We start from the raw sequence: 12,279 nt of genomic DNA on the forward strand, positions 1-12,279 counted from the left end.
AAGAGCAGGTTGTGATCCTTTATTAACTTACAGGAGTCTGGTTTTATATGGGTGTTGCAGGCCCTTTATAGAATTTTAATATTTATATTAGAATTTAAGAAATTTATTGCCCTTTATTCTGCAGCTGATCGACACTTTCAACTCTCAAGATTAATGGGAAGCAGTTTGGAAACATACTTACTGGATTTATGTATGTATGTGCTGGGTTTTTTGAGTTTCATGAAAAGTATTTTCTTAAGAAAAAGAATTGTTAATACATTTGCTATGATGCTGAGTACGTTGGACTGAGGAATGACTTCATTACATGATTAAAAAATAGGAAGAAACAATGTAATAAACTTCAAAACTGTAGTTTCAAAGAAGCGCACTGAAAAGATATCTATTTGTTTCAATATATAATTTTACCCAAAGTAAGTAATACTTATTTGAGCAGTTCACTGATCCCCGAAAAACATTTAAAATATATACTACATGGCTAGCTTAAATCTCCAATGTAGCTGATGAAAATAATTACAAAATAAAGCATAAGAAAATAAATAGCAACACCGCATCCCAACCAAGTATTGAAATACAAAAGCTAAGAACTCTTTCTTTGTTTCCCAGATTTCACAGGGTTGCAAAGATCCTTTGAAATTTCATCTTACCACCTTCTTCTGTATAAGCCCATCCCATAAGTACTGCCCTGGCCACCATCCAGTGAAGTAGCCTTTCTGCACAACAGGGAGTCTCTTTCCTTTAGAAAGGTTTAGGTTTGCAGCTGTCACTGCCAAGCGAAAGGCCATTGTGCCCCCCCCCATTTTAAAAGCACAAGACAGCTGTTGCAGCTGTTGCCAATACAAATATTTTATGGTGGACGCCAAGATGCAGGCGTAACTGGAGCTGCGCCCTAGAGATTTGTTTGCAGCAAGGCAAACATCAGGAGTTTTACCTTGGAGGATTCTTCCTGCAGGGCTACAAAACGGCTCTTTGGTGCCCGATGAAGACTAGAAGGTGTTGCAAAGGGGTCCGTGGATGGATGGACCATAGTACTCAGGGGATATCTGAGATCAGGAGTACTTCCAACAAGGGACCTATTCAAAATTAAAATGGAAAAAAAATATTTACTTTAAAAAAATAATGGAAGTCATATTGCTTAAAGTTTATCTTTCTATAGAGAAATCCTGAATTTAAATGCATCCAATATGGTTTTTCTTTTCTTGTATCAATATCCTAAAATACAGACATATTGCCAGAGATTATGCATTGAAAATCACAGGATAGGACAGATTTCTTATTTTTTCTGGTTGATGAGGAAATGTGCGGCTAATAAACATTTCAAGAGCAGTTGTAACTATGCTGTTGATATTCTTACACAAAGATTGCCATGATGAGTGTGTCCAATCACAACCCCACCTACATACCAAAGGGCAATAAAGAAGCAGACATTTTCATTATCTATGAATCTTCTGTTTTGATTCAGAGCAGCATTGATTGGGTCTTTCAGGCACGTAGTTAGTGATTTCCAGGATGCTACCTAGCGGAGTACTGAAAAACATCTGCAAGCAAACAACAAAGCTCTGGAAGCACCAAGAACTCCACAATAAATTTCTTGAAACAGTAAAAAACTTCTGGGAGCTAGTAGACCATGTTTGTATACCACATCCAGTAGAAAAAATGAAATTTTCAGTGTTGAACTTTTGAAAATTGAACTTTTCCTAGAACATTCTGTCCTGAGGAGGTAAATTTTATCTCAACTTTATGTGTAGATCAAGGGTTCTTTTTTAAAATAAAGATTATACTTAAGACTACCACTTTGCCTTGCAGTATCCCAGCTTCCCATTGGATAATTTTTTAATCAAAAGACTTATTTAAAATAAAATAAGGTAGGGCAGGATGCTGGGCAAATACTGAGGAAAATGTCAGCAGATGTGTCCTTTGTTTCCCCAAGGCCCTATCAAAGACTAAGGCAATTTAAATCAAAACTTTCTAAGAAACAACCAAAACACATTTATAAGCAAATAAGCATCCTTTATAGAAAAATGTAGTTTACATTATCATAATCTAGATATATTGAACCTAGACTTAGATGATGGGGCTATCTCTAAGATTCCAAGTCCTAGAACAAAAATATAATCAAGGTGGCTCAGAAAAATAAATAAGTAAATATAAGAATAAATTTAAGTAGCTGGTGGAATAGAGTACTGCTAAATATCAGTGAAGGAATACTTGTTCTCTGAAGATCAAGACCTGTCTCAGGAATACTTTCTCATCTCCAGGGAACAGAGGCACAATTGTTTCTCTCTCCCCTTCTTTCCTTCCTTCCTTCCTGCCTCCCTCCCTTTTTATGTTAACATTTTATTTAACAACAATACAGTATGTAATGTACAGTATGTAGAATTACACTTATTTCCTTCTTGTAAGAAGCTATGTGAAAGTACTTGCTTTATTTTTTACTCTTATTATTAATCCTTTTATTTTATTTAAAACAGGGGTATTTTCAAAAAAGATATTACCCGTGAAGACACAAATAACTATTTGGGTTAAACAATTACTGCTCAATTAAGCATTAGTAAAAGATACCAAGCAGAGTGTGTTAAATTGGTTTCATGATGTAAAAAGTATATAGATAAGTATTTAATTTCTGATTTCCCCTTTCTATGAGTCCAGTCAATTTTGCAATACCTGATCGCTTAGATTTTAGAATTCATGTCTAGAAACTCAAGCTAATTTGGATAAGATAAATAGAAAAGAATTGAAGAAATTTCCAGAGGTTAACTATTTCTCAATAAATTAAGCTTTGTAAACAACAGTTGTCTATGTTAACAGTAAAAGAAATGAAAATGAATTATGTAAAGTTAAAAAAAATGAATTTACAAATAAATCAAGAAATGGCTGAAATACAAATTATGAAAAATACAAGAGGGAAAATCTGTATGAATGGATAATGCAATCAGACAAAATTTCATCAATACTGTTCCAATTTTTATAAAAGAAGTGACATCTCTCTAGAGAAAATAGATGAATACCTAAAGAATCAAAATTTACTGAGGATTATACAGGAACAGAGTCAGGTTTTTGAATGCACTTATAACAGTAAAGGAAATTTCTAAAGCTTAAAAAAAAATTAAACCAGTAAGAATACCTAGACCAGGGGGTTTATCGGGTTTTATTATACATGATTTGAGGATTTTATAACCTTTACAAAACACGCTAAACTCTATATTGCAGGAGGAAAGATGCTGGAGAGTTAGAAAGAGGTCAACAGTAGAACTAATATTTAAAGAGGGATCGTTTTGACTTGAATCAGAAACTATAGGCTGATATTATTAAGACTGAAAACAAATTTGCAAGAATGTATGCATGAGGATCAATGGGGGTTTTATCTAAAAGACAGTTAAGGGACAATGTTTAGAAATGCATTGAGCATTTTGGAATATTTAGAGCAACATAATGAAAAACAAGCCACCTTGACTTTCTTAGGTGCAGAGAAGGCATTTGATTATTTGAACTGGCTTTCATATTGAATATTTTGGAAGATATTAATTTTGAACATTATAAAATGAGTAAAATAAATTTACACTTCACAGAAAGCACAAATAATTGTTAACGGAGATATAACAAAACTATATGAGATACTAAAAGGAATAAAATAAGGTTGCACACTGTCTCCTCTCTCCTATTTTGGTACTGAAATATTGAATAGAGATATAACATAAGATGAGAAGATTGTGGGTGTAAAGATTTTAAAAGACACTTATAAATAAGAGTGTTGTCAGATGACTTGGTTTTTGGTTTTGGAAGATGCTTTAGAGGGAATCGAAACATTAATAGACTATTTTTAAAAATGCTACATTAGCAAGTTTCAAGATTGATAAACAGAAGATAAATATATTAACAAATAGAAGAGCAAATAGAAATGTTGAATAAAATAGGTTTTAAAATTAAGAAGATAAAATGTCTAAGTATCACTATGACAAATATGAACTGTAAGATTTCAAAATAACCATGTTAAAAATGGAATTGAATTCAATGAATAGATTAAGATAGGAGAAATTACAACTGTCATTGCTGGAGGAATTTCAGAGATAAAAATGAAAGTTTTGCCTAGAATTATACTTTTGTTTCAGACAATATCTGATTTGGCAATTGATGCTCCATCTAAACAGAAGGCTGAGATATAGCTATATTTATGTGCGGGACATGACTTAAATATAAGGTGTTACAAAATGCAAAGGAAAGGAAGCTTGAATCTACCTGATTTTAAATTATATTTTGCAGCTAGCTGTTTAGTTTGGATGAAAGAATGGTTATTGCTGAGAAAACAAAGGCTCTTGGAGTTAAAAGGACACAACCTAACATTTGGGTTGCATGAGTGTTTGTGGTATGATGAAATCCAGGTTAATTTAGATTTTAAAAATGATTATGTTAGGCATTCCCAATGGACAATATGGAATAGATACAAAACCAGATTGTGCCAGAACACATCTCTATGGATCTCAGCACAAGATTCATTTTATAGATGAGAAATAATAGGGAAAGAGAAATCATGAGGTAATAGAATTTTATCAAGGGTAATGTACTGTAAATAAACTCAAGGGGAGGACTAGTGGCAGTGAGATATAATAGTTAATGTTTTTTTTCCTATTTATTTGTCATATTTTAAAACTCCTACCAAAATGGAACAAATTCAATTAATTAGGGCAATTAATTGAATTACCAGCTTGATTAATATAATAAAGAAAGAGCATTACACAGGCCTCTAGAGGAAGCATATTTTAGAGTGTGGGGGCCACTAGCAAGAAGGCCTGGTACCTACTTCCTATGTACGAGGAGGGAGAGAAGGAGAGGGAGAGGGAGGGAGGGAGAGGGGGGAGAGACAAATCTAATGGTATGTAAATGTAATAAATAAATATACAAATGTAACAGGAATGTAACATGTAAGTTCTTCGTGGTAAAAGTGGGTATAAAAAATAAAATAATCAGATTTAAAGAATTTGTACCTGAATATCAAAAGAAATTAAGAAATATCTTGAGTATTAAATAATAAACAGCCACTGATGATACTTAAAATTCAACCCAGGCCTAGAAAATCCATGAAGTGTGCCAAGGGATTTCAGTGGTTTAAAAACATAGTTGAAATGTACTGTCTAAAAATGGTGTTCATTTTTAAATAATGTATAGATACATGTTTAAAATTAACAATTCCCATGATACAACTGGAGACCTCAGTTCTCTTTTAAATGTTTATCTGTTGAGCTTGTCATATGCCACATTAAGCTCCCTCCCAGGCCAGCAACCTCTCTGTCATCACAAGGCATATTTCTGAGAGCCTCATTTCATTCTGGAGAGAATAAAATCAAAAGGAAAAGCAACAGCTGTGATCTCTATTGGATACAAGACTTTTCAGCCCTACCAACTGGCTTCTTCTTACACATGACTTCCAACTTCGTGCTCTGCCAATACCTGACAAGGAACCTTTGACAACATCCGATAGATAGTAAGTCTCATCACGTGAAACACAACAATATTTTTTTAAATGTTCTACTTTATTTTGCATCACATACAGGTTTTGTTACATTACTACAAGCAAAATATGACACCTCAGTGCTGAACAGTTGGGGACTTGTGAGGATGTGTTGAAAACAGGAATGCTAAATGCGCAGTTTGCTCAGCATGGAATGGATAAACACCAAAACTGAGAGTGCTTTTTATGTTTTTATTTCAATTTTATAATGTTTGTATAGTTATTAAAATAACTGTAGACAAGTCTCCGAAGACAATCAGTTGTAGTTAGAAAATTTGGTAACTACTATTCAAATAACTGTTGGATATGGGACATTTTAAAATATTCATTCATTTCTATGTTGAATATGTTTTAAAAAGACATCCTGTCTTTTTTGCTGTCCTTGCTACAAAACCTATTTATTTGTAACTGTGGCTCTTCATAGGATCATCCATCCATCCACTGATATGAGATCTGAATCTACACAAAAGCCTACTAGAATATTCTCCAGGTGAGATTTTTGATGGAAGTCTTTTTCATTATGCATATCTAACAACAGGATTCCCACTGTTTTTTCAATTTCCCCAAGGCAAACTCAACAGTTCTAGAAACAAAGCAGTTACTACAATAAGCATCTATATGGACAAAGTCGAAAAGGTTATGTGTACGCAAAATGGCATGTCAAAGAACACAATCACAGGTGAGCAATCATTTTTTTCACCATGCATTCTGTGCAACACATATAGAAGAGAGTATGACGTGTACCTTACACAGTGTGCAGTACTTCAGGTAAGGTTAAAGACAGCACAATTCTGGCAATTTGCTTATGCTTGGACATCCATCTATAATACAGGTAAGTCCTGTCCTCGACTTACAACAATTAAGCCAAAGTTTCTGTTGCTAATTGAGACATTTGTTAAGTGAATGTTGCTCCATTTTATGACCTTTCTTGCCACGGTAGTTAAGTGAAACACTGCAGTTGTTAAATTAGCAATATGTTTTTTTCAGTGAATCTGGCTTTCCCATAGACTTTGCTTGTCAGAAAGGTGACCCCGCTGATATTGCAACTGTCATAATTCTGAGTCAGTTGCCAAGTATCTGAATCACATGATCATGGGGATGGCGCAATGGTCATAAGTGTGAAAAACAGTCATAATCACATTTTTTCAGTGCCATTGTAACTTTGGATGTTCACAAAATGAACTGTCGTAAGTCAAAGACTGTGTGTATTGTGAAGCTGACCATTAATCAGAGCACATGGCTGCTCTGAACAGGTCTGGGGGTAGTCATTCTTTAGAACAGTAATGCAGAAGTTGAAAATGCTTCTATGAAATGTGAAACAGATTAATGGGTAAAATCCTTGTAATCTGTTTCACATGTAATTTGCATCTGCACAGCCAACCCATTTGCCCTCCCTCCCCATGGCAGCAAAACAGTTAGATTCCTCTAATGGCATTAATACTACAAGTTCTTCAGCTACAGGGTTTTTAGAATTGAGAGGCCTTGAGACCATACAAAGCAATTCCAACTGTAGCTGTGTGGTAGAACATTACCATATTGATTATGGGTGGCTCTTTTTGGTCTGGTAAAAATTGAAGTTGAGAGTTCTGAGATCATAGGAGTGGGTTCCAGTTTGAACAATCCTGATCCACAAACCTTAATGTGAAAGGTGGGGGGAGAAGGAAGCAATGACCAGCCCAGTGTCAGATCAGAACAGAAAAAGAGACTGGGTGTTAATATTAAATTGCAGGTATCTGTTGGGAGTAGCTATTAGAAAGGGCTATGGGAGTGCTTCTACCGGTGCAGTGTAATTTACTCCCTCACTCATTCTGGTAGGTTTTTTGCACAGATGGAGGCTCCATATAGGGAATGTGATACACAGAGACCAAAATAAACCAAAAATAATCCAAAAGTATAGAACCAAAAATAATTACTAACTGGGAAGATTAGAAGAGAAGATCAATTCCTATTTTCAAAACTACATATGTGCTACTCCCTAATCAACTATCCAACCAAGGGACAGCTTAATTGGGAGATATCTGTCTCCCTTTTCCTCCAATTAGAAACAAGGGGGGGGGGGGAGTCAGTGTTACTTAAACCAGGAATTAATCAGACAAAAAGCTTAGACAAAAATAATATTCTTTAGACCACAGTGACTAAACATACAGAGCTGTATTTCATGCATTTTGCTATGAAACAAATAGCAAGCTTACAAAAATGTTGTACATTTTCTTTTTCAATTAAGCACAATTTTTCTCAGGCAGAGTGTCTCATAATTTACTGTCTCTACAACAAATGAATTGGAATCAGATTTTGTAAGGTAGCATCAACAATGATTAAAGCAATCCAGCTACAAAGTGAAAATGTACATACAGTAGTTGACAATCAAGATAATAATTTCAATTAATTTTATTACACTGAAACAATATTCTCAAATGAATTATAAATGGCATGAGAAAAAGAGTTCAGTACACTATACAGAGATAATTCCTATTTGCAAACAAAGCAATCGCATTGTATGTGTTTGGCTGCTTTACTTAATTGGTTGGCATGTTATATAAATGCACCCTCTACTGGATCCCAAAATTACAGCAACTATCCAGATTTTAAGATAAGAATAAAATTTCTCTGAGTAAAGATCCCAATATAATGACTTCATGGGAAAATTAATCATTCAATTTATTTTTATTTAAAATATGCAAAAAGTTCCCCCTTCTTTCTTGTAGGATTTATTTTAAAATAACCAGTCTAGTCACTATCCTTGCAATTTCCTGGTGATCTTCCTATTAAGATATAATGACACCCAGTTCTGCATAGCTAGCTGACAAGCCACTTTCAGCTTCTTTTAAATTTTATTAGACTTATTTTGCAACCTGACAATGCAGAAGAATGAAAAACACCCTCCTGGAACATATGGCAAGATGTAAAGTCATTATTGTAAATCTACTTTAAGAGTCGAACATCTCTTGCCCAAAAGAGCCTCCAGAAATTGTGAATGCTCCAACACTGGAAGTTTTTAACAAGATGTTGGATAACAGTTTGTCTGAAGTGGTGTAGGGTTTCCTGCCTAGGCAAGGGGTTGGACTAGAAGACCTCCAAAGTGCCTTCCAACTCTGTGGTCCATTCTAAAGAGATCTTTTTGTACTTCTGTGACTCTTGAGGTTATCAAACTCTACTGATACCACCCATCTTGTCAAGTATTATTTGGCTACATAAAGGATAGATGCTAAATATATTTGTTGTTAATATACAAGTTACTTCATAATTTAGTAAAAGTTTCACAGCGTTTTCAAATCTCAAAGTCTGGCTCCCAAATTAGTGGCATCTATAACATTCCCACTAGTATTCAGCTCTGATCAGGTTTACAAAATTATTTAATTGAATTTTTAAAAGAAACTATTTTCCTTATCTGATAATCAGGATAACATATCCTTCTCCCAGCTTGAATGGAATGGTATCTTAAACCAAATCAAACTCCAATTCATAAGAACTTTTCCTTTAGGGTTTCAGGCAAGAGCCTCTTCCAGATGCCAGCAGTCAGTCTGAGTTGCAAACAGTACATGTTGTCATTGAAAAAAATATAGCACTTTTCTACCAGTAAATGAATCATCATGAGTTTGATCTCCTTGTTGTGTTCCAAAGAGTTTGAGAGGTGCTTAAGAGGAGATGACTAGCTTACTGGCATTGTGTCCTTTGATGTGTTGTCCCTGAACCCAATCCTTCCCTCTGCCCATAATAATTATTTTGGGAAAAGTGAGCTTTTCTTCCCACCTTGAAACAGAAAAGTACACAAAGAAGTAAAACTATGAATTATTCCTTTGTTCTCTCAAGTATGCAAGATGCTAGCCATGATTTTTTTTAAAAACTTATGAATTCAGAACTTAATAATGAAATCCAAAAGTACAAGAGACTATTATAAAATGCATGTTGCTATGAAGTAACCATTGAATAAGTGGAAAATATGAATTTGAACTGCCTTTATATAAAGACAATTTGTGACTCAAATTGAATCCAGGTAGCCTTTTTTTACTTCTGAGACATAAAAATTATACAGTATTTATCACAATAATATTGGATTTAATAAAGGGGAATAGTCTTTATTAGATAACAAGTTTTTTTTTCCCAAGTTTGAATGAACACAGTTTTCCCAGCAGTGGGAAAAACTCAAAAAGGTGCAAGAAACTGGCTACGGATAGGTTTTTCAGGAGACTTAATTATTATTCTGGAAAGAATCGTAGATAAAGGTGTTCCTCACAGAAGTATTAATTTCTGAAAGTGTTCATAAAACAAAAAACAAATGACTGTCCTCGTGATGATGTACATACCTGGTATGTACACTGTCAAGTAAAGGTCCACTTCTTGCCTTTAACTGGTCGATTTCTAGCCTCAACCTGTCAATTTCATCAGACAGCCTCCTCTGTTCAGAATAAAAGAAGAAATTGTTTCTCTACAATCTCTAGGCAATTATAACTTTCAAAATGAATGCATTTGTGACATTAAAATGCATGCAAGCAAATAACAATGAAACAAAGCAGGAAAGAGAAAAATAGTACAAAGAGACAGAAGGAAAATTTCTGAAGCGTTAGCCAAAAAAGCCGAGGCTGTGCTAGAAAATATTATTTCCGAGAAGAATCTATAACATATTTAGTAATAAATCTCACATTTGTGACTGTTTATCTAAATTTTGAATGAATGGAAGCCTCAACAATATATTCTAGATTACAACTTTGTACTTAATTTACCTTTGGTTCATTTTTATATGTATGGAGGTTGGGATGATGCTTTTCTAATCAGAAAAAGAAACACTATGTGTTTCATTATACAACTGTTACATTCACTGTTGGTTATTGCTATGTAAACTATCAGCCATGCCAATATGACTATTTGATATCTTCTGACTGGGTTACTTGAAAACATCAAAAGTAATTCTGATAAATATGTCCGGTACTTCTTACACAAGGTTTAGTAATAGCATTTACCTTGTCATGCTGCTGCTCTTCAATTTGTTTTTGAGTATTTTCCAATTCTTGCAACAACGTGTTCTTAAAAACCAAAAACATAGTAATTAGAAACATAAGGGGCCTGAGATAAGATAGTAGAAGGTATACCCATGATAATAAATTATTTATTTTATCATAATTATTAAAACAAGTAATTAATAAGGAGCAATACTCAAGCTAGATTGGGAATAGTGTTAGTAACACTAAGAGGAACAATATCAGAGAAAAAATTACACATAACATACATTGAAGGATGATTCTTCTTAGATTATCATGGACATGGCCAAAAAGTAAAAATCTCTCTCCTCTTCCTGTCTGATCCTAATTCAGTCCCACTGCCATTATTCTACCTAATTATTTGTCAAATTCTTTTAGAGCAGATTAACCATAGTACAAATGGAAAAATTGTAAACATTTCATGAAAACGGACCAGAAATCTTTTTCACAGTGTTGTACAGGAATAATATTTGCCAGTTATAATAGAGCTGTAGCAATTATACATCATTTATAATGTATAATTCTTTGTTTATCTTCAGGAATTGCTATAAAATTTCTTGGGGAAAAAACTACAATACATGTTTTCAAATATAATTTGAAAGTGAAGTAGCTTTGGGTCTTTAAGTATATTTAGTAGCATCACTGAAGATATCAATAGGAGGGGTGCCAAAATCATTTAAACTTTGCAGTGTAAAATATAAAAAGAAGATATTTTTTCTTAGACGGGCAACAACAGGATTTTCAGTCCAGAAATGACTCCCTGCATTTACAAAATATCATTTATATTTGGAAGTAATGCAGTTAAAATGATATTGTTATTCAGCAAAATCTGGCTTTTTGATAGCGTATATAGACGCACAGAGAAAGACATGATAAGTTTCACAGAAATTCAAGATGTGAATATGGCTTAATGAAATAAAGGGATTTTTTAAAAAAAAATCAAAAGCCAGAATTCTATTCCATATTTATTTCAGCAGCTATTTAAATCATACTTTCATAGTTCATGACAAGAACAAAGAGAAAAATCCCAGAATGAAGGCAAGTCTTGTAAAAACTAAGGTAGTAAAGAATCAACCCCTCTAGCCAACCTATTCCCATTCTCTAATGAGAGGCAGCATTAATATTTTTTCTAATATTCCTTTGACATAAATCACTGGATTGAATACAGCTGCTACAATTACTGCAGGTAATCCTCAACTTACAACCACAAATTTTGAGCCCAAAATTTTTGTTGTTCAGTGAGACATTTGTCAAGTGACTTTTACCCCATTTTACAGTCTGTCTTGCCACAATTGTTAAGAATCACTGTGGTTGACAAGTTAGTAACCAGACTGTTAAGTAAATCTGGCTCCCACATTGATTTTGCTGTCAGAAAGTATATTGAATTGCTATGGTGTAAATGATTCCAATACTTAACATACTTAATATATCTTGTGGAAAATGAAGAATAATGGTGATAGTCAAATAAATGAGGTATAATAATAACAATGTATATAAATATTTTTGATTTGATAATATGTGATTATATATGAATTGTAAGTGATGACTATGGAAGGGATGCACAGAAACCTTGTAACCAACCGACACACTGTAATTGACGATGGCTTTATGTTTTTTGTTTTGTTTGTTTATGTTTGTCTAAGAATAAAAACTTTTTTTAAAAAAAAAGAAGGTTGCAAAAGTGATCACATAACCTTGGGACACAGCAATGGTCCTTAAGTATGAACCAGTTGCCAAACATCTGAATTTTGATCGCATGATCATGGAGACGCTGCAAAGATTGTAACTCTGAAAAATGGG

The 12,279-nt window shown here is 33.7% G+C and overlaps 1 protein-coding gene across 6 annotated transcripts in view; it reads right to left on the minus strand.

Annotated features, from left to right (window-relative positions):
- PPFIA4 (PPFI scaffold protein A4) overlaps positions 1–12,279 on the minus strand; it is a 116,002-nt gene that overhangs the window by 30,659 nt on the left and 73,064 nt on the right. For all 6 annotated transcript variants that reach the window (XM_087720246.1, XM_087720249.1, XM_087720248.1 and 3 more), the window contains exons 12-14: positions 10,462–10,524; positions 9,808–9,899; positions 929–1,070 (exon numbers count right to left, since the gene is read on the minus strand). In XM_087720246.1, the coding sequence (XP_087576372.1) occupies positions 929–1,070; positions 9,808–9,899; positions 10,462–10,524 (297 nt within the window). The remainder of the gene's footprint in view (positions 1–928; positions 1,071–9,807; positions 9,900–10,461; positions 10,525–12,279) is intronic.

The sequence above is a fragment of the Thamnophis sirtalis genome, unplaced genomic scaffold (genome assembly GCF_051295495.1).
Source record: "Thamnophis sirtalis isolate CommonGarterSnake01/CBP01778 unplaced genomic scaffold, rThaSir2_p1.2 scaffold_7, whole genome shotgun sequence".
In the NCBI taxonomy this organism is placed as follows: Eukaryota; Metazoa; Chordata; class Lepidosauria; order Squamata; family Natricidae; genus Thamnophis; species Thamnophis sirtalis.